This window comes from Caloenas nicobarica, chromosome 4, assembly GCF_036013445.1.
Source record: "Caloenas nicobarica isolate bCalNic1 chromosome 4, bCalNic1.hap1, whole genome shotgun sequence".
NCBI classification, from domain to species: domain Eukaryota; kingdom Metazoa; phylum Chordata; class Aves; order Columbiformes; family Columbidae; genus Caloenas; species Caloenas nicobarica.
The window spans coordinates 47,654,625-47,678,093 of NC_088248.1; the positions used below are offsets into that span (position 1 = coordinate 47,654,625).

Below are 23,469 nucleotides of genomic sequence, written 5' to 3' on the forward strand. Positions count from 1 at the left end.
ATTTTTCTCCTTTTATTTTCATAAATTCTACACTAACACCACCGACTGACTCAGGAAGCCACTATGATTTTACCTTACTGACATTGCTGGTAGTGGGATCTTACAGCTTTTGTGTTATTTCTTTGTTAGCCACGTTTACTGGGAAAAGAAGTAGGTTGTATTCCTTTTTATTTCTATTTTAAAGCATGTGTTTTGTTTTGTAGAGGTTGGTAAATGTATGCAATGTTTTGACTTGCTGATTTTCTCTGAGATGATTTTTCTTTAATTTCTTACACTTGATGAGAATGATTTATGTCTGGTCAGGTTTTGCGGGTATAAAGAGTTTAGGCTGCAGATAATTAACATGTTAGTAAAGTGAAGATTTTATGACTTCGGATCAAATTGGAAAGAACTGATGATTTACTTTGTACTCTAATATTAAGTACAGTGCTGTTCTTGTTTTTTATTCATTCATTTAGTCTACTATACAATAATGTCAGAAAAAAAAAAAATATCTGTGTTTGCAAACCTGAAATGTTCTCGTTAGATTGGTGGGACACAAAGAGATCAAGACAGGAAGCTTATGTTGTTAGTGTCGTGACTTTTATGACGAACTTTAGTGGTCCTGTCAACAGTATTACATTGACAAAGTCTCTTGGCTTGTCTTGCTTAAGGAGTCTGCCTTGTGTTAGCAGAGAAAAAAAATTACAAAAGAGGACGTTTCTCCTGCTGTGTCAGCTCAGCCCTTTGTTATGGGATGTCTTTGGACTGATAATTTCCTGTGGCAGCATTAGGGTATTTTGTCTAATGAGCACTTGCATTTTACGATTATTTTCTCTAAAAATACTTTACTATTTGAGAAGTTTGGAAATCACGAAGTTTGAAATGCTGTTAATAAAAGCATATTTTGCATGCAAGCTGTCAGTTTGAGCATTGAAAAATTGACCTTTTTTAACAGTAGAGAAATCTCAATTTCAGTGCTGAGCTGAAAATACTATCAGTTGAACATACTGAAATGTTTAAACTCTGAGGTTAAGAACAAGAATCCAAATTTGAATTGCATTAGGATAATTGCATGTAAAAAAAACCCAATAGTGTTTCAGAATTTAAAAAGCTGATTCTAGCAACTGACCTGGAGCTGCATTTCTGTACAGTCAATACTTCACTAATTTTTTTTTAATGGGTTGAGTTTTTAAACCCTTTAGATCTTAGCTTGAGATCACTTCATACTTGTCCATCTTTCTTGAAGATTGCAGTAGCTACTCCTAATTTTGTGAATAACATCTTTGAATCATATAGTGACCAAACTTCAGAAATTTGCCTTTTTTCCTTACATAGCCTGGTTCACTGACTCAAGCGCTTCTAATAGGACAAAGCAGTGCTCTAACTAGTCCTGCACTAGAAATGTGCTTGCTTACCCAAGGTGTTGATTCCATGGTTACGCTTCTGGTTTAGGAGGAAGTAGCACAGCATTTTGTAGGCCATTATTAGCTGCTTGCAGTGAACTCTGGGCAAAAATCCTTAATTTAGTGTTTTACAGAAAAAGTTAAGGGCTGCTTCAGGCCTCATGTTTTACTAGAACAAATTGGTTTGAATCAACCGATCTTGATCAGGATCAGATTCTCACAGAATAACTGTCATTGATGTGTTATGCAAATTGTTCCTTATGTATAGATTTTGTGCAATATTTTGCTTTTGTGCCTTTAGTGAGGCTCCAACTTTCCTTTTTTTTTTTTAAAAAAAAAAGAGGACTTCCCTTGTGTATGTTTCTAAAAGGGAAAGCAATTCTGTCCCTCTTTCTGTAGTTGAAAATGTATTGATTAGTGGCTAAAAAGAAATTAACATCCATGGTTTATGCTAATGCATTTAAAGGCACTAAAATAATTTCAGAACTATATGTTCCACCTTTCAATGAACGGTATTACATATGTAGTTCACATTACCTTTAAAAAAATATAAGCCTCATTAGAACTGTAATCTGAGGCAAACCTAATCTTTTATGACCCTCTGCTTTTTTTTTTCTTTAAATGACTAGAGAAAAAAAGCAACAGTGTGACAAATTATTCCAGCGTGACTTAGTTTTTGCTTGTCTGTCGTAAATGCAATGTCAGTTTCTTACTCTTGCATGTGTCACCTTGCATAATTTTTTAGTATCTGAACCAAAGTGTACTCAATCTATGCATGCTTCAGTATTATCATATTTTTTTCTGGACAAATAAAACAATGGTTTCCCCAAATTTCAGTTTTATTTTTTTTCAAGGAAAAATTTTCATTGTGACACCAAGCCCAAACAAACCTCTCCTGGGTTCCTTTGAAATGGAACAAAACATCTTCTGTAGTAGCTGCCCTGTTAGCTGGAAACCTGATTTTGATGTGAGGTAGCAGTTGCTTATTGTCTTGCCTTTCCCAGTCTGAGTCTATCTGCCTCTTTTTGCAGGGAGTATTTTGCTGTATGACTGCAGCTCTCTCTTGGGTGGGGAGGGACAGTTTTCTGCTGTCACTGAGGAGGTCACTGTTATGAACAGAGACTACGGGAACTTTTCTTAAAACTTGTTTGGGAGCAGGTAAATGTGGTTGGGCTCACATGGTTTTTTTAGTGCCCCACAAGGAGAATGGAAGGGGTGCAGAGTCTCCTGGAGGCATGTGCACTGTATCGTTGCAACAGTGCGCTCAGCTCACACTAGAGAGAACAAGGGAAGATGTTGCATGAAGAAGTTGTCTGAGTTTTGAGTTTTATTTTTTTGACAGTCAATTCTGTGTCCAGAATGTCATCGTGTACTGATGATGCTTTTTCTTGGCTTAAACTGAAATGTGTTCTGTGTTCGCTTTGTACAGCAAGATCGGACATCTAGTTCTGTATCTTGATCAATATACTTATATATTGCCCTCTTATGCATAGTTCGAAGGTGTCTGTCTAGTTCTGACAAGTATTTGTAACAGTCATAGACTGATCTGTTCATCAGTCTGTTTGTACTGAAGATATCAAAGGTGGTCATAATGTTTTTATTCCAACTTGTTTGTCCTAAATAGCCTTGGTTAAAACAGGCTTGTTTTAGGATTTAACTTTACCCAAACTAGGTACTGCCTAGAGCAAATTCTTTGTTATTCTGTGTTGCAGCTGCAAATGCCACAGTCATCATCAAGAATGGAGAGTGGCCTTTGAAACCAGCCTGCCAGAATGGTACTCCAGGATCTGTCCCTTCGAAAGCAGTACCAAGACCTAGATTACACTCGCTGAAGTCCACCCCAAAAGGTATATTGGTCTGCTTTGTAGAGTGAAACTACAGTTACTACTGTTAGGGTACATTACCTTTGGAGGTGGCTGCCTCCTGAACCAGTGTTTATTGAATAGTGGTCTGGGAAAACAGTGTAAGGAACTAAAATCACATCAGTGGTGCATCAGGTTTTGTAAGATTTCATAGGAAGGCTAAATGTCCTTTGTGTTGTCATAATTGACTGGGGTGTTTCAGGAGGAGGTCTGACTGTGATATGGCTGAGGTTTGCATGGTAAAAGGACTAAATGGGTTTTGCTATGTGGCAGGTGTCATCGTGTGAGGTTTACATTGTTTTGATAAGAGTTCTTTTGAGTCACGAAGCTCAGGCACGGACTCTGTGGCTGCTGGTGATCTGCAGGGTAGACCTACCATGAATTTATCCTGGGTGTATGGTTCTCCTAGTCCTAATGCAGACTTTGCATTATCTTCACCCCCTTCAGGACAAAAAGGACCTTGGCGGATGGGGATATTTTTTTGAATAAAGTATTATTAGATGGAGTGTCTTCTTTCATAGATGAATGACATTGTCCCATCTTTCCAAGGGAAGACTCCCAGAAACAGCTTTACTCTTCATGCTGCTTTTTCTTGATATTATTCTTACTGGCTGAAGTGGAAGCAGAAGTTTCCTCTGATTTTTAATTGAGATAAGAAAATGGTGTATCATCTTCTGGTGCTAAAGAAAGCATTAATTTAAATGTACTTTCTGGCTTTTTATTAAGCACTGTTCTGGTTCCTATTTAAGCCAGGACCCCTTGATTGGCCAACAATGCTTTTCCTCTCAAGCCACAGCCAGCAGTTGACAACTCATTCTCTCGCCAAAATTGAAGACGTAATGGGAGCAGATAAATAAGCTTGCTGTCTCTCTCTCCTAAATCCTAGTTATAATCAGCTTGCTTCTGACATCTTTGTGGTGAACTGGTTATTGTAATTGGATAAACCTAATTAAATACTATCCTTCTGCTTTAGGCTTAAGTTTTAAGCTGGTATCTGACATAATTGAGAATAAATAGAAGAGATGCCTGCCAAATGCCACTCTGTAATGACATGCTTTAACATGGTAAACAATGAAAAGAAACATAATTTGCCATGAACTGTAAATCACTTTGAAACAAACAGAAATTGTATTGCTGTCTGACAAGCTGATGTTTTCTGTTGGGGTCCAAGACACACGACACAACTGCGTTGCTCAACATGTTGAGTGCCCTGGGTGCTGGAAACATGCCTTCAGTACCTGCACGAGTGGTATTCCACCCTCTGCTTGGCATTAATTGGACTACTTTGTTGTGTTTGGGGGCCTTCCAGGTTCAAGGGGGTTGTTTTGAAACTGGAAAGGTCAGCTGGAGACTTAGGAAGGTGGTTAGGGTCTCTGACCACATGACCTGTGAGGAGAGGTTGAGGGAGTTGAGCTTGTGTAGTCAGGCAAAAAGGAGAGTAAGAGGAGATATCGTAAGTCTGCAGTTACTTGAAGAGGATAGCTCTTCAAAGGTGATGGTGCCAAATTCTTCTCAGTAGTACCAGATGATGTGGCAATGGGAAATGATTGAGAGTTGTGGAGTGGGAGAAGCAGCATGCCCAGCTGGGCTGTAGAGCCTCCCTTCCTGGAGCTTTGCAAGGCTTGGTTAGACAAAAGCATGGTCAACTAATCTCGTCTTGATGGTGGCCCTGCCTGGAGAGGGAGGCTGGATAGCTGGTCTCCAGAGGTCCCTTGTAGCCAAGGTTTCCGTAGCTGTGTTGTATTTGCTGTTGTTTTGAGACTTAAGTAATTCCATCTTAGTGCTGAAGTGAAATATTTATTAACATTTTCTTCTGCTTAGAAGCTTTATTAAAACTCTTATTATTTCTTCTAATATGAGTTCTGGTAAATTAAAGCTAAGTTTAAATACAGCTTAAATTTTCTAGAAGGTGCCTCTCTTTGTGTTTACTTGAGTAGATTTATGCATCTTATACTTACCTAATATTACATATTTACAGTTATGTTCTTAATAGCTGACATAGTTCTACTTTTAAACCTGATCTAAGTTTCTACTTCTAGGAGCCAAGGCCAGGTATGCTTTGCTGAACCAGTGCACACCGAAATCATCTGGGCCGCTGTACCCAGCAAGGAAAGTCAGTGAGGCCAGAGGTAATCAGCTGTTGGGTAACATCAGTTTTTCACTTGTACTCTTGAATCCCTCTGTCTTGAGAAAGAGCAGCTGTGCTCTATGACTTCAGAGTAATTGAAATAGTCTGCTCTTTTTCCTTGCAGTTCATAGTATGGGAGACTGGCTCTGCAAAGTGTTCCTTATGTATTTGTTTTATCTGGGGGGGAAAGCATCAGGACATTCACTGTCCACTATCTGATTGAAATTTGGATCCCATGAGGACTCAGAATACTTGATAACATCTGTTACCTGCTTATGAGGCTGTATACTTTCAAGACACAACACAGACCAGATTTCCCAAGTTTGTATTTAATTTAAGCAAGATTCTTGTGAGATTGTGCTGATCAGCTTTGGCTGTTGGGGATAATATTTACTGCACTTTACCTTTCTATATCAGATGCTTGTTTTTGCTTTAACTTTCAATTAAAATTAGTCATTTTTACCAGAGTAAATCAAAAGAATAGATATGAATCCTCAGGCAACCTTTATAAGACAAAATTTTCACTTTGGGAGCAAAATTCTGTTTGCATGGCTGAGGTGAGGGAAACAAGTACAGTAGCAATACAAAGCAGATTGTTTCCTGTTTAAATACCTGCTATAGGATTAAACACTGTTTGTAAAGCCTGAAGAAAGTTGATAGGTGGTGTCAGCAGACCTTTTATAAACTTCTGCACATGACTTTTGCATTTATACCTAGCAGTCCAAAGGAGCGCTTTCATTTAATTAATATCCTTTGAAATAATGAAGTTCCTGAGTCAGTTTTCACGTGAGTCTAAAACAATACAGTAAGGGTAGATGAACCTTCTCAGTGCTTTCATTTGTATCTAACTCAATTGGTAGCACATCTGAGAGTGCTGTTAATTTGTATCTCCTTCATATAAATATAATAACTGGAGCATGTAGGTGGAAAAAAGTTACTATGATGCCAGTACAGACGATTGGTTTTTATTATCTGTTGTCTCTATGAATGACTAAAGTGAAATGGTGCTACCTGGCTTAAATGTGTAGTATGATAATTGTAACGGGGAGAGAAAAAAAAAATGTTTGGTTTATTGGGAATTAATCAGGAATTTTCCAAATGTTTTAACCTTATAATGTTAAAGAAAGAAAGAAACTGAAATTGTGAAGTTTGCAGAGCTTATGTGGAAAGAATCTAACAATAAAAAAGCACACCCACTGCCCCTTAGTGGCTCGAAGTGTGTGTGTGTGTGTATATATATATATATATTTTTTTTTTTTTTTAACATCATAGGTACTCCTGGAAGAAATGAACACCAAAGCCTATCTTGTTTGGGTTCTGGTGAGTTTTCTGAATTCATTTTTTGTATTTTCTGTGGTGCAACTTACATTAGGTTTATACATTGTATTAATGTATTTGTTCTTTTCTTTGAAGAACAGCCTTGCAACAGATAACTTTGTAAAACATCACTGATTCCAGTTTCAAGGGATATGGAGAAATGTCTTGGGTTTTTTCCTACTACTGTCTTCTGACTACCAAGCTCTTAGAATATGCGGTCTGTACTATCTGGCACTCTCTGTTTCCAGTGAAGCATAAGGAGGTTTCAACCATAACCAAAAAAAGTATGGAAATTAAACTTGGATGCAGATTTTGCTGTTTAGCCACAGTGAGATAAGTAATGATTAAAGCTCATGTGTTGTTGCTTTAAAAAAAAAAAATAGAAGAATCACGCAGAATAACAGGTTTTTCTGGAAGGCTCATGGTAGATAGCCTTTTGGTGTCAGCTGTCTCTGTTTATCATTGCAGACTGCACTTCAATAAGAAGTGGAAAGTATCTGAGCGTGTTGATGTGTATGTCTGCTTGCATGGCAAGGGGAGGAATGACAACTGATTAAGTGGCAGATGGTGTTCCAAAATCTGGCAGAGTTTTAAGGACTCCATATTTGGTTTGTTTTTAGTGTTTATGCTAGTCAGGACACCTGGTGCTAGTCTATCTGCCAGGAGACAGAAAAGTCTTCAGATGATGTTTCTACTTGCAGTGATTTCCAGGTCTTTTCAAGAGAGCTGGCAGTCAGTGTGTATTTGATGAATTAAAAGCTGCTTGTAACTAATTACTCAATGAAAAGCCCTTTTTGAAAGATACTGAAGATCACTGGAAAGCCCTATGGCCCCTGAGTGAATAGCAGATGTCTTTCTGAAAGAGATGCTGTAGCCAAGCAGATGTTACAAATTTGAGTCTGGAATTACTGGGTAGATCAGTTCTGACCTGTAACTCTGGTACTGTGGCAGTATGTTTTTGATTTCCTGTAGTCATAATGTGAGTCTAATGCTTTTACCTTAATCTCTTGGGTGACAAATGTCTGTATGTTAATTGTGACCAAGTCCCTTGCTCGATATCTCCTGTTGAGAGTCAGGGCTTATGTCATGCAGCAAGCATAAGACTTTGCACAAAATGCTTATTCTGTTTGTTTGTTGCTTTTATTAATTGGCTGAACTAATGTTAGTTTAGGTATAGCCTGATACCTAGTTTCGTGAGCTCATATGCGGTCCTTTTGTATAGGAGTGGAGAGAATGATCCAGCTAACAATGTAATGTCTTGATTAGCTCAGCTGAGGAAACTCATGATAAGCAACAAAGTATATTTCTGGACTAGAAGCAGAAAATGAAGTTCCTCTTCCACTTACTTATGATAGTGTTCAAATGTAACTTTATTTTTCCTTAAATTCAGCATGGCACTTTCTCTGTAGTTTCCATGCAGAAACGTAATTAGTACTCCCTCCCCTTTTTACTAGCTTAATATAATTTGTCTTATGATTCATCTTTTCCAATCTAATAAAGAATGTAGCCACATAGTCTTGAAGTATTATATTTGATACTGTAAAAGCATGGCTAAAAACTCCAAACTGGCTGTAATATTTAGTGATGCTTTAGCAAATGCTCTTTAGCATCATACTTTTGGCAGTTGAGTAGCTGTATTGCAGTGTTAGTATTAATAAACCTGAACTGTTTCCTGTACTGAGTCAGCTTCCAAAATTGGATGATATGTTAGATTTCCAAGTTAATGCATTTCTAAGTTACACAGAGCATTAGTATAATTTCCCATTTATTCATGCAAAGCTTTCTGGTGGAGTATTTTGCTTTTTTAAGGAATATTTTCTTCCCTCCCTGCCCCCGCCCCCCCCATCTTCACATTTGCAGTTAGTTCTTAGAACAGAATAAAAATATTGTGTGGCTGCTTCGATGTTCTGCAGCACAATGTCATGCATTTTAAGAAAAGACAAATGATCTTTTTTGAAATGTACTGAAATAATGCCAGCTGGTACCATGTAGAATGGGGCCCACAATTTTTTTTTCTTTTTTTTTTTTAGTCGCCTTGATATTCAAGTGAAGCTTTGTTCTAGTGATTTTTAGCCAGTTCAAAGCTTTTGTTCTTTTATTTCAGTGCCATAGTTAACTCTCTAGTTTTTAGCCTCATTTAGTGAGGAGATCCACCTCCCCGTGTTTCTTGCCCATGCGCTCTGTCTGAAGAGTCAGGACTGGTTTCTTGAGGCAGGACTCCGCTAATACATTGATTATAATACTAATGCATTAATTAAGTCTAGCTGAGTTGTTAATGTTGCTTTTAGCATTACTTCAAGGATGGAAAAAATGGCAGGCATTTCTAGGATAGGATCTCCATCCTGACTCTGCTCTTTATCCGTTTTCCATTCATTTACAGCAATGATGCAAAGCCAGACACAACATACTGCTAGTGTGCCTGGAGAGACTTACGTATTTGCAGCTGTCCTTTCTTTGTTTGCATTAAAATATTCACAACGCTCCTTTTTGTGAATTCTGTACTTTTCAAGGGTGATATTCATGTGGATCAAGTAATTTCTACAAGTTCTGTGGCAGATTGCTTCAGCACTGGCTTTACTGCTTAGGCCAAGTTACCTTCTTGGGCACAATACTTTTTATTACGCTTCTTAGCTTGCTAACTTCAAGTAAGAATGTACTTGTGTACTTACTATAATGTCTTAATGTAAAAATTACTAAAAATGTTGCCTCTTGAGGCAGTTTTGCATTTAATTCAAACTTCATCTCTAAAAATGCGTAAAGTTGGTGCTTTCATTTGTTTCTCCAATCCTCCTTGTAGAAACAGTGACCTATTTCTAATACCTGTGCAGTATATTACGGTGTGTGTGGATATGCAGTGGTATTCAAGTCTCATGTCTCCATTATTGACTGAAGTTTAAGAATAAGTTTCAATACAGTACTCCCTGGTGCTGCATAAGCCAAGCAAAAGCAAATATCCTTTTTGGCAGTTCCAAAGGTAAAGCTGTCATTTCAGGAATAAAGCATGCAAGTGTTTATTGGAAAGCTTTATCCTGTAGTTCAGTGACTCTGAAAGGGACGTGTGGTGTATTACGGATAACAAGTTACACTTATGCTTGTGGCACAACACTGCTTTTGGGAAAGCTAGGGCAACTGCTGGATATACCTGTAATGTATTATCAAGTAAGAACAGTGTGATTTATGTCATCTCTCTTCATTCTGTGATGGAGTGTGCATAGTGGAGTCACTTACTAAAGGCTATAGAAGCCATGAAAATTGAAGCAGCTTCATCTGAAAATGACACATGCTCCATTGTGAAAGATGGTATTGTGTTGTCTTAGCCTTTTCAAGAGGTTAAAAGGCTGCTTGTTTTAATCATCTGTGAGAAAAATATAACACTGGGGGAGAGAGTAACGTCAGGGGGCTTATTGCAAGGGTAGTAGTGCTGATCAAGCTCAAATGGAAAAAATAAGGTATAAATGTTACAGTCATGAAGCTGTCTCTTGCAACAGGTTGCTAAAGTGGATGCTGGCTTCTCATTCAAACTCCTGTGTTGGGATAGGATGCTTTTATGAGCACAGTACACTCTGGTTCAAACAAAAGTTTATGGAGGTGTACTTCAAGGTTCAGTTAACACCCCTTTCTTTTGTGCACTCAGTCATCATTATTGAAAATCAGGGGAAACAGAGGGTAAACATATCTTCTTACGTTGTAGATTCCCTTATAGAATAGGTTGCCCTAAAAGTACTTGCAGTTTCAATGTCTGGAAAACAAGGGATCAGTGTATATCTCACTGTGCTTGTCCTTTTTTTACAGCAACAAAAAGTCATTAATGTCTTAAAATCTGTCATGATACTACACAAAAATTTGTAAACTTTTTTTTTAAAAATTGGGAAGTTGAAACAACTGTGCAAGCAGTGTTCTTGTTACATGGAGACTTGAAAAGATCTTCGTGCATATGTGAATGTAAGTGCTTGTGCGGTTGGCCATAGAGCAGTTAAGATTGGGGAGCTCACCTGAGTTTAAAACAAGGCAGGAAAGATAGTCCTTTTGGCAGTTTTAGGGTAGATCATGGTGCTAGCAACGTGCAGAAAACAGAGCAAACAGCTTCTGTCTCGGCACTTCAAGCATTCTTTTTTGATGGCTTTATCTTAGTATTCACTTCTAATATGCTTTGCCTGCTGTATAACATAAAGCTTATGATTAGGGTTGTTCCTAGAGAATATGGACAGATTTTTTTTTTTTCTTGAGTATTCAATTTTGCAGATGCAAAGTTAAGTGTAAAATTAATTTTCTTCAATTCAGAAGAAACTGCTCAACATGGAGGTTTTCAAACAAACTATTTCAATATCATCTAAACAGTAATTTTAATTTTCATCCATTTCATATCCATTTTTTTTTTAAAAAAAAAGGTGTTCTATGGTGGTATTTGGGAATTTTCCATGTGGTAAAACTTCTCCTGTTGTTGAACCAACTCTACTTTTCTCTCAATATCTTCGAATACTGTACTCTGCAGCTCATGGGAAATAAGTTCCGTTAAGAATCACACAGGAAACAGTTTGATGGGTAAATACCTTAAACATTTTAAAGCTCTTTCCTGTTCTGCACTGAAAAAAACTAGGCATCTTCTGCAGTGAAGTTAAAACCAGGAGGAATGTTCTACTTTTTAACAGCTAGTAGCTTGTACAGTGCTTAAAGCACTCTGAGCATAGAAAAAGGAGCTTTTAAGTGCTTGTTAAAGCAGGGAGGATTTTGGTCCAGGTCTTCCACAATGCAGAAGTAGCATCTCTGGCTAGGTCTAATCAGGAACTTCAATATAGGTGTGTTGAGACAGATCGAATTATCGTTTTTTTTGTGTTAAGAGCTACAGCTTTTGTGAGTTAGTCAGTTTTTCTGTATTTACCCCTCTCTCCAAAAGCAAAGCTTGGAAATTTTGCAGAAAAACTTGAACAGTTTGTTAAATCTGTAGGGTGAAGAAGAAACAAGGTTAGATTCATTCTTAGTTTAGTGAAGATAGTTAATATTCTACAGATTGAAACTTCTAGGAGTTGAACATTGTAAGTTAGCCTTTTTCCTTTATCTCTTGAAAGTGAACAAATAGATCAAGCTTACACTTATTTTGCAGGTATCGGTATTGTGCATTGGACTATTTTGTTGCTTTTCTAGCTGTGATATAAAGCCAACTGTAGTATTTTTTAGATTATTTTCATCCATGTGAACTATGAGGACTATCTGAATTACTTAATTGTCTTGTGATTTAGCCTTAGAATGCCTTCAGGCTAATACAGAATGTTCTTATAAACAGCAAAGCTGCTTAAGTGATGTAGCTATTACGTGTGAACTGACTATAAAAGCAGGTCTTCGTTATGCCACCTCTATATAAATAAATGCAGCTTTAATCTAAATCTATGTGAATTTGAGTTTCTTATTAAATGTGTTCATTAGGGAGATAAAATTATTTTTATTTTGGAAAATCAAGGTAATATCTATAAACCTGAAATAACCTTTGAAACCCAACAGCTGCTACTTTCTTGGCCAGATTTTTCTTGTGTTAACAAACGAAGTGTAGTACAACAGCTGGATCTAAGGATTTAATTCCTTGGGTGAGAACTACCATGCTCCAGAAGTCTTCAAAGTGAAATAGCTGGTGCTGATGTTCAGAGAATGTCACCCTAAACTCTGAAGTCATCTGTTTTAAGTGTGTTTGTGGCTTTTTAAAAATTTGTTTGGTTTGTTTGTTTTTTAAATACATGGTGTTTTCCTGAGGTAGTTTGTTTGTTACAGTAGAGAATAGGATGCAGAAAACTGAGACACATGACAACAGAGTCTTAATATCTTCCAGGTTGGTCCCTTCAGCTGTCAAGTAAGTATATCAGTGTATTTGCTTGCATGTTCCTAGCATTCTTCTGAAAATTAACAGTTTTTGAGAAGGCAACATGATCTCTTTGAAGATGCCCCTGCTCATGCAGGGTGGTTGGACTAGATGACCTTTGAAGGTCCCTTCCAACATGAAGTATTCTATGAACATATGGGCAAACTCTGTTCAGATGGTGATATTCTGTTGGGAATTTCTCAAAACAGTGGACTGAAAATGTTGGGATTATTATTGCCACCCCAGCAATAAGGGTTTGATGTGGATCCTATCAGTTTTCCTATAGAGACAGACCATCATTAAGACCTCTTGTAGCAGAATCCGAATGGTATTCACACTGCAAGGTCTGCTTCTTCTGTTAGTGCTTTTAAGGAATGACCTGTGTTCTGGATTTTAAGTTAGACATTTCAGAGATGTTTATTATTGTTTAATTCCAAACTTCTGTGAGAAACTTACTCTCTAGTTCCACACAGCCACACTCCAAACTCTTGGTGACACAGAAGCCTACAGACTTCCTATGGGGGGAATGTTTGTAGTTCACTTCTGTGGTGTTTGTTCTGATGTTGGGAGAAATGTCTGTAGTTCTGTTCCATAGTATTTTTTTTTGATGTTTTACAATAACAAGCCACACAAGAGAAGAACACAGAGCTGTGGTTTTCTCACACTTGTCTAAATATTGACTAGGTCAGCCTCTGCATGAGTAGGAGGGCAGCTGAAATGGGTATCCACAGATTGTATCAGCTCAGACACAGGGATGCTTAAAGAAATTTTCCCAGTGTTGGGAGCTGGAGTTCAAGGCTTTTCTGGCATGGAGGTCTGTCCTAATGGCTCCAAATGATAGACTGCATTGTGAGGATTAGCCAGAGATGGTGCTTTTAATGCTATTCCATCCGAACTAATTCTAAAACATCTAAATTCTCACTAATTTTTTTAGTAATTCAGAGGACAAGAAATTTTTATTTTGTTAGGAGACTTCAGGGACTTGGTTGACCATTAGGGTCACACACCAGTAGCAAACCATTTTCATTTTGTTATTGCTAATTGAGTTGCTGTGCGCAGTGCTGAATTATATTGTCTCCTTGAAAACGACATCCTAGTACTCCATTCTTTCTCTACTATCTTCTTGTCCCTTTGCGCTCCAGTTAAACCTAGATACAGATCTCTTCTGATGTTCTCAGACTTTTTTTTCTTTTTTCTTTGTCTGAATTTCCTTAGATTGTATGCATTGTTTTATGTGTTCGCAGTAAACAGTGAATAATTGCATGTCGTTGTACTAGATTTCTTCCTTAAATTTGAGGTGAGGTGTATGAGGTTTCCTAAAGCTGATTCTTGATGTCCTCTTACAATCTTTTTTTAAAGTTATTTTGAAGTCCTTTGACTTGTGTCTTCTAGCTTTCTTTAAGTCATTTCTTTCACCTTATTTCTTAAGATATTTTTTCGGCAAATACAGTAGCTGCTCATATTGTTGTCATGGACTCATGTTAGGAAAAAAGTTAACATAATACTTGAAAGATGATGGAACTGTCTCAGACTTGAAACTCACGGATCTTGTGTCAAATATGGTTAAACAGCTGGTAAACTGAGTGTACATCTGCATTTTGTCTTTATACATGGGGCTATGAAGAGCATACTCAGCCTACAGAGAGAAGTGAGACGAATTGTCTTTTATTTGCTCTGTGAACCCTGAGAGCTGTAATCAGAGTTGATAAACCACGAGCACATCTTGGAAGATGCACTTGTCTAAATTGTCCTTATTTGCAATGTTGTTTTTCAGTAGAGGCTGTCTGAGTACTGGTTATTGTTGTTTTGAGGCCACAGATGAATAAAAGTTACACAACACACATAAATCAGTATTGTGTGAATAAATAATTAATAGATCTGTAAGCTATGGCCTTAAGTAAAACTTTTATTTTTCCTCTGTTCTGTGGGGCCTGATCTCACAAGGATTTGCATAGACACCTAACCTGTTACTGGACAGCAGAAGTCTCTAGCACAGAGATGGTTGTGGGGTTTTTTGATGCATCTGGCTTGATCATTGAAACTTCATATTTTAAGGCATGTTGTTGTAATATTAGTGGCATTATTCACTGTTGTAAGTTTTTTCTTCAAAGCACTGTAGGATTTTGACTGTGGCAGTCTGAAAAAAATGCCATTTTTGGAAGGGACATTCTACACATGGAAAATAACGTCCTGCTCCCCTAAGTTAAAATGCAATTCTTGTGGTGTCTTGTTGCCATTCTCAGTTCTGAAAGAGTACAGACACTGCAGATACCACCACGGTTGCGTGAGACACAGATCAGCCTCATTCCTGTAGCTGTTTGCCCTAAAATCCACTGCAGCATCACCTTCTACTTGACAGGCGGCTGAATTTGTAATGGTTAAAAGCTTCTGACTACTAGAAGAAACTTAAATTATTTAGGATTCTTAGTGCCTGCTCTGAGGCAGGAAGATACTTGCTTTTTTTGTCAGGTGAGGATTGGAGCTTAAAATAAGTCCCAAAGCTGCCGGCTGTGCTTGGCATGGCAGCAGGTGTTGTTGCCTGCAGGAAGGTTGGCTTTTCAAACTAGAGCATTGGCTAGAGCAAGGTGGTCACAAGAAAGTGGAGAGGGATCGGTCATTTTCCAGAAATAAAAATGAGGACACCGATGACTCTTTTGACTCTTAGTTGGTTGCTGCTGCTTGCGTCTCTCTTTGCATAGGCAATTGCCTCTCAGTTCTTCCTGAAGTGAAGCATGCCAGTAAAATCCATCTGCTCCACGCTGCCCATGCTGTCTTATGACATGGAGACAGGTGTCTTCTACGTGGGCTTCGCAGATCTAAAGATCTAGCCTCTGATTTAGACTTCTTTGCAATGAGACACTTAACTGTGCTCCGATGTTTTTCTTAGTGATTGTTGGATGTGGAAAGAGGGACAGAGACAGCAGAAACACGTACAGATACTGTGGACTTGGCCTCGTGAGGCTGAATTTTAGAGCCTGCAGATGCCAGTGCCCTTTGCTGCTTTCTTGTCACATTGCTAATGTTTTCAGGGAGTGGCAGATATGCTAAATCTGCTGAGGTCTAACCCCACCATCAATCTGATGGTGTCATCATGTATTGATGCATTTAGCAACCCGGATTGAATTATGTCATCTTAACAGGATAGAGCCCCTTTGTTTGTCTTCATCACCAGTTTTGCACTTAGAGGGAAGCCAGCAGTGAGGTGCTGGTAAATCTGGCAGTCCTTTTGTCCTCTCTCTGGGCTGTACATCACTTCCTATTTTATTCTGCTGTTTTATGGTGCTGTTTTCCGTTGCCCTTATCCACTGTCAAGACAGAAAATGTCTCTGTGATCCTCATGTTATGCATGAAATGTAGACAGTGCATGTTCCTGGCACGCTGTGTTAGGATGCTGTGGATTGCGTCCTGGCTTTGTACCCTGCCGGCACCAGGCGCTCAATGGTCATCGTAGGAGTACAGACACAGCCCTGGGGGTGGTGGTTTCCTGAGCTGAGGAAGCAACACTGGCAGATGCACAACCACCACAGCGGTGGAGTGTGCTGCGGTGTAACACAGAGCTCTGGAGAGGCTGCGCTGGAGGAACCTCTCTGAGAGTTAAACCTCTCCCAGGAGCTATTCAGACACGGGGGGGCGGCCTTCTTGTGGGCTGCTATGACAGCTCTCCAAGTGCTGGGTGCTAGATGGGACCCACATGCATCTATTGCTTTTTATTAGTGCTGTCAGCTCTGCTTCTGCATAAAGCAGACTTGTTTTAGGTTTCTGGTGTTTAACAGAATTCCTGCCCTACAGGCTAGAAAGGCATTTTCCTCAAATCAGAGGGGTTTTTAAAAAGAAAGATACTGTGATGTATCTGTTTCCTCATGGCCTGTTTCCACCTAAACTAAGGGTGGGAAAGAAGAGTCAGTAAAAGTATTCTTTGTGTATCTTAGTAAGAGGAGTTTTGGCCTCTGCTACAAGGACTCCTATGTCCATATGGAGCTTTTATCTGCTCATGTTTTGCCTGGTGATTCATTCCTTCCTCTGTCTCCAGGCTGGTTCATTACATCATGCTTGCCCTCTAGAGATTCTTTGTTCTAGCTCTTGTTCCTAGGGAAGAAGTTAGGGTTTCATTGGGGTATTTCAGCTTCTCTGGTTTTACAGGCAGGTGAGAAATTGATTTCCTTTCGCTTGGGCACTATTTGCAAGGATGAGGAGAGGTGGTGGGTTGGGTTTGGGGGTCTTTTTGAAACTGATTGGACTGTTTTTGCCTTTGTGAGAGCATCAAATTGGCATGGTGAGAGAACATTTCCTACGTGGAACAGTTCTTCCTCTGGGGAGCTGTGGGGGACAGGAGGAATAGAAAAGAAAATGGAGTTCCTGCGGGTGCCCTGCCAGAAGGGTAAAACCTGGTATGGCTGGGTGTTGAATGGAGTTCAAGGACTAACTGTAGGGCCAGTCAAAATGTCAAGATGGCTTCTTTGAGAGAGGATTTGACAATAGTGATCTAATATTGGAAGAGATGTGCTAATGAACTACACTGAATTTGCAAGGCTACTTTAATGTACTATAACAAGCCTTCTGATTTACTGCCAAGCGTGGTTTCCAAGCATCATAATATTCCAGCACAGAAAGGAGGTGATGTCTTTGATAGTGGTGTTGGATTAGGAAAGGGTCTGGATCTGCAGGCTGTTGGAAAGATAGGTGAACAGCCATTGCCAGTGCCAAAGTTCTTCAGACTAGAAGGAGTAGATGAAGATTTTATAGCAGTAATGACATGCATGCCCTTCTGTGTGCAGAGGCTGCCCTGGGAACCAAACAAAAAAGACTAATTTACTGTCTTTGTACTTATTTTGAATGGTTTTGTGTGGGTTGAAGACATGTTATAGTACTTCAGAGTTGGTGGTACATCACCATACTGGGAAACAAATATTTTGGTACACGATCCTAAAACATTCAGCAGGACAGGCAGTACACTGTGGAGGTTGACTTGATGAGTCTGACAGTCTCGATGCTGGGGTGCAGCTCTTTTGCTCTACTTACAGTGAGCTGCTTTATTGTCACTGCAGTGGCCTGTGTGATGTTAGAAATACCAAGAAACCAGGACAAAGCAACAAAATGTTTTCGGTTCTAGCTCATGTGGTAAATAAGCACTAGACAACTTAAATGTTATGTGTCTTGAGCAAGTAAGGCATGCTATTAAAATATAATAGATTTGTGGTAAGGAGAGGACAGGTAAGGCAGTGTGGGGTTGAGACCTGTCAGTGTGATTGTGTTTGCTTTGGGTTATGCCTGCTTCAGAGCAAGTTGGGTTAATTGTTTCTGGAACTGGAAAAACTGTCAAAGGGAGAGGTGCTAGAAAACATTAGCTGTGGTTTGGCAAAATGGTAAAGTACAGAATCAATGGAAAAGGAACTGATTGTGTTGTCTCTAAAAAGATACTCTAAAAAGGCTGTGGAGGGCAGCTCTTCAGGCAGCCCATGAGAAGGTACGAGCTGTTAGTGTCTTGTCTCCTGCACGGGCTGTGAGACACTTGGGTGCTGGGCAAGGCAGCCGCTGCATGTAGGCAAAGTAGCGAAATGTCTCTTTTTACACAGGAGGGTGGCCAGTGCATGTATAGTCACGGTTGTAGGTGGAAAATGTGGCATTTTTCTAATCTCTGTAAAGCAGTTACCCCTCTATTTTCTAGTTTCTAACTCTATTTTTCATTTTATTTTTACTAGTGGCAGCTGAAAGGGACCGAGGTATATGCAAAACCTCTGAGCTCATTAAATACTAAGAAAAAATATTTTTTTAAGAGGGCTAATTAAATGTGGAGACGTCTAATTTCAAGGAACTCCTGTGACACTGCCTGTTTGCTACAATGTTTGGGTGCCTTCAAAACCCAGCTGGCAGAGATCTGTTTTAATATGAAATTGTTGCCTGCTTCCTTGCTCTTCTTCTGGTAAATGAAAGCATCTGCAGGGTTGAGCTGCCAAGCTAAATAGTATTTCCATTAAGCAGATCTCAAATACTGAATTGTTCTTAGAGAACAGATGTGTTTGTGGAGTTGTTAAGACTTTAAATGTTGACATGATATTTAATGCCAAAAGAAATTCTGGTAGAAAATGTTAGCTGGTAAATCTGTTTTGATACACTTATGTCAATTGAAAGAAACTGTTTTTAAAAAAAAAAAAAAAAAAGCACCCTGAAAGGATTCTGGGAGAGCTGAAACATGCCTCCAGGAATATTCAAATAATCTCCCTAACAGTCTCGAAAGAACAATTACATGGTCTGTGACACTGCTGGATGATCTATTCAGCTGGGGAGACCACCCACTTCCTCCTCTTCCTCCTCCTCCTCCCTTCTCATCCTCCTCCTCCCTTTTCTCCTTTTCCAGTTCCCAGCACACAGGGTCCCATAGCAGACTAAGCATCAACACTGTGATGCAATTCAGAGGCTGTTGGTTTTCCGAGTCACTAAGTCGGTTTTATTCTGAGGACAAGCTTTGTTTCCACAACATCTGGTGAGGAGAAGCTGCCAGCAGGATTTATGCCGTGGATATCTGCTTGTTCTGATTTTTGTGCTTGTCTGTGCATAAGGAGTAAGAGCAAGGGAACGGAGACTTGATTATTTTATTTATTCAAGCCTGTTTTCTTTAGCAAGAACTACTCACTGCTGCCAGTAGCTATTTAAAAGCATAGTATGTGACAGTACATGGAGGCTATTTCTTGCTTGTTTATCTTCCAATTGCACTGAAGACATGTTATGGTCCCCGAAATTTTCCTTATCCAATATGCGGGTAAGGCTGACAGCAAAGGGCTTGCTCCGAAACATTCGTCTACCTTCCAGCTACAAGAAAAGCACCGTTATATTTCATACAGGTTTGTGGGTTTTTTAATATGATGATTAGAGCATGCATTGAGGGAATATCTTGTTTACTTCAACTGCAGCTTATTCTTAGCAAACAAAAGCTGTACCGGGCATGAAAGTTTTTTAATTTCATACAGAAGTCTGACTTTTGAGTAAAGTAGTCCCATATTCTAAGTGTGTGTGCGTGTACCAGTGCTGAGCTGCTCATTTGGAAGATGGTTATTCTGTTTATGAAATGCAAATTGGAATTTGCTCTTTTATCCCACAAGTCCAAAAATAGTATCAGGAAGTCTGTGCTATTAAATATTTATCTGATCACTTTGATTATTTGCTGGGAGTGCTCTCTTTTGTATACATTGACTGGGTGTTTGTGTGGGGGAACATAGAGGGAAGTGGAATGAATACAGGCTGTCACAATGTGGCTTTATGTCTGTGAGAAATATTTCAATACTTGTAGATATGTTATCATACATGTCATGTTAAACATGTCTTATTTGCAAGCAGGACAAGCAAACTTTTATGCTCGCTTGTGTTGATACAAACCTAAAAAGTATGAAGTTTTAGAGATATTCAAGACAAGCGTGTGTGTTTAGAAAACAAACAACCCCCCCTCAAAAACCACCACAAACCCCAAAACAACAAAGAAAACAAACACCACAAAATTCTCGGCAGCATCTGACCTGATTTCCATGTTTAGTGGTAGGTGAAGGAAATAAAGCAAGTATCTGGCATGGGAACAAAACTATAGCAGCCGAGTTTTTTGTTCCAAAACATACATGTGTCATTTTGGCAGAGGGTGGCAGTTTTTTGTTGGTTGGTTGTTTTAGTTAAGATGTGTGATAGCTAGAGAAAATTATGGCAGCCTGCATATTACATAAGTCTCTTTCTCTACTGCACTATGTGTAATTTTCTTGCATTTTTACTTGGGGAGGAGCAAGCAGCTACATAAACTAGTTTTGCAGAAGGTCTTCCTCTGAGGCATTTCCTTGCTCTCTTGAACACTGCCCTCTTTGCTTTTATTTTTTGGAGTTCAGTGCTACCAGTCAGCTTTCCTTCCTCTGGCATTTCACACAGCAGCTTAAACCATTTGCCTTGTCATTACTTATCCCTGGCAAAGTCAAGCCGGTTTCTGAGCTCCTCCTGGGTGATAAATTCAGTTATAAACGTAATACAGGCTGACTATCCAAATGTAATATAGGCTTCTGTTTGCAGCTTGTTTGCATGACTTTAAGCTAGGAGTAAAATACCTTGATGCTAAAAATTCTTATGTAACGGAGTATTTATGCATATACCTACATCCTTGATGTTGCTAACAGTGTGAAATTTCCACGTAGCATGTATTCCAGAGACAAAAATCCTAAAAAAAGAAGGGAGGAAGATAATGTTAAATCTTCCGAATGTTCAGTAACTGCTGGTGAAATTTGTATAATTTTGAAAAATAAAAATAGATGTAGATCTCATTGCATGTATCAAGGGAATTCTGCAATGATGAGAATCCATTTGTGGTTTTATTTTGTTTGAGTGGATGTGAAAGCAAAACCTGCCAGCAGGATGCCTCCGTTAAATACAGAATATAAAATTGATTGCTAGCCCCAGGTTCCAGTTAAGCAGCACTTCACTAAATAAGAAGTACCAAACAGACCTTCTGTGTGTTTCTTCTGCGTGCAGTCTGTACAGGCTAATGGTTTAGCACTGAAAGCTTTGAGAGGTTTTTGTCTGGCCTCCCCCTTCAGCTTTGCTGTCCCTGTGTCTTGTAGAAAGTCAGTGCGTTAGCAGAAAGCTGACCAGTGGATAGCTAGAGCTGAATGTAACAAAAAGTAGGGCATCTGAAAACCAGGTCATATTCTGTAGTGGAGAGTGCAAATATGTATAAAATATACTGTGGTTTTAGAAACAGTGGAATGCATTGAAGCTTGTGAGTGATTATTTCAGGTTCATAAAACAGCAGCAGCAGATCAGGCAATGACAATGTATATCACAAGCATAAAAGGTTATTTTTTTGTTAAATTCCAGGAGGAGCCATATTTGGTTTTGCAGCGCCGGTATGAGTATCTTTTTTCTTATAGTGGTTTAACTGGATTTAAATGACTTTTGACTTCTTTCCAAGGTCACATAAGCAATGAGAAATAGAATATACTAGGGACTGTATCAACAAATAAGTGAGGGAGTAATTGAAGAAAGGAATTTTGGGGTCCACGCAGGAATGTGAATATGTACGAGTGTTATGTAAGCAGCATTCAGTTCCCATTTTGGTGTAGAGTGCGCTTTTCATAAGCAGTATCATGGATTTCATCCTTTGCGTCACTTCATAATAGCGTAGACTGACCACCCTGAGTGACTACAGAGCATCCTTGAGATACTTACAGCAGTTGTTTAAAAGTAGAGTTTTAAAGTGGTCTGGAGCACAGGTTGAATTCGATTCTTCTGTTACCATGTCCTGGTTGGCAGTTTGTGGTGCAGTAACTTGGTGAAGTTAGAGGATGTAAGTAGTGTTGAGAGGAAGAGGACAGAACTTGCTCTTGGGTTTTCCTTCTGACTTGAGGATATTTTACAACAGCCTGCTGCGGTTTCTTCACAGTCTGTAGTATGGCTGAACATACGGTTGTTTACACTGGTGTTAAGTTAGTGCATTTGTAGCAAAATGGATCCTTGGGCTGGAGTGTGTTTGCACTGCTCATGTTTTGTCCATGTAGAGGTGTCAAACTAACTGGAGTAGTTGAAGTGTCTTGCATCATAAATATGCAACCTGTTTGGGGCAAACCAAATAAAATTGGAAGTTTTTTCCCAGGAATGGAATAAATCCAGAGGAAACTCGCTGTAAAATTTTAAGTGTTTCTTAAGGTCATTCATCTCGTTGCCTTGTCTGACTTCCATCGCTGTTGCTCTACGCTGCTTCACAGTTGTCATATCCAGAAGTTTCTTCTCCCTTTAAATGCAGGCAGACATCAAGTGTCATTTTCTCAGCTACTGGAAGTATGGTACGCCTACATCGTTAGCTGTATATAACAAGTGTCCTCTTCAGCAAAACAGAAACACTGAAACGCATCAGGAAGTATTTTAATTACCCATCCTGTAACTTGTGAAACTTCTTTGTAGCAAGTAACTGCAGCAGAAATCTCAATGCTTTACAAGTGCACACATAGGATAGATACGAGTTACATATGAACCAGTGGCTTTCACTGATGAAATATAACATTCGCTTCCTTAAACCATTAAGGATTTTTACCAAAGAGTGACACAAGTGCTCTTATATTCTTCATGCATCAGTGGTGTGACAGAGTAAATCATCATCTCTGGATGACTTTCTATAAACTGCCAGAGAAAGGTATACTTTAATGAATGATTCAAGATAGTAATTTTGAGTTAGTTCTGTGTTCTCTTGCATAAAGATAAAATTCTAGACAAGGAACTAGTTTTGCAAATGGAGCTAAAAGCTTTTGTACCCTTTTTTTTTTTTTTTCGGAGTTTTTTGCAAGGCTTGTATACTGAACTATACTGTTGCTTTTGTGGTAAACTGGTTTGTGTCTAAATGTTTTCATCCAGCCCTTCTTACTGCTCTTTCTCTTCTTCCCCTAAACAATCTGTACTTAGTACTCTTATCTCTCTGGTGACTTCTGTTGCTTACTAAACCTAATTACTCTCTCCTTACCTTGGAAACAAGAGGTGTCTCAGAAGAAAAACAGTAGCTGGTGTCAGTACAGCAATACCAATTTAAAAAATTTTCTTTTTGCCTTGCTAGTAACAAGCAGACATCAGACTTGTTTATTTGAGCAGATGATGTCCTTTTTCAGTACAACTTCTTCCCTAAATCCTGCTTCAGATCACATTGGGAAGTACTAAATTGCCTCTGTGCATCGCAAAGCAGTGCTTTTAAAGGAGAATTCTGCAAGCCTTGGCTGTCACAAGTTGCTTAACTGTTCATATGTTTTCTGCTCCCCACCCCAAAAAATAACTGAAGTACTGATTAATGTCTGACACTACAGTTGAATATAGAACTGAAGAAAGATATCCAACACACTCAACCCTACTAGCTGTTCTAAATCTAAAAGTCTGCTAGAGAGATTTGATACAGGATGAGTATGTTAAATATTTATATCACCT

At 38.9% G+C, this 23,469-nt stretch overlaps 1 protein-coding gene across 2 annotated transcripts in view; it reads left to right on the top strand.

Annotated features, from left to right (window-relative positions):
- The window catches only part of MTUS1 (microtubule associated scaffold protein 1), a 90,263-nt gene that overhangs the window by 16,250 nt on the left and 50,544 nt on the right, over positions 1–23,469 (top strand). The window contains exons 4-6 of one of the 2 annotated variants that reach the window (XM_065633218.1): positions 3,098–3,232; positions 5,287–5,376; positions 6,648–6,695. In XM_065633218.1, the coding sequence (XP_065489290.1) occupies positions 3,098–3,232; positions 5,287–5,376; positions 6,648–6,695 (273 nt within the window). Of the gene's footprint in view, positions 1–3,097; positions 3,233–5,286; positions 5,377–6,647; positions 6,696–18,910; positions 19,380–23,469 lie in introns of those variants that run through there. The other variant, XM_065633219.1, reaches the window with a different exon arrangement.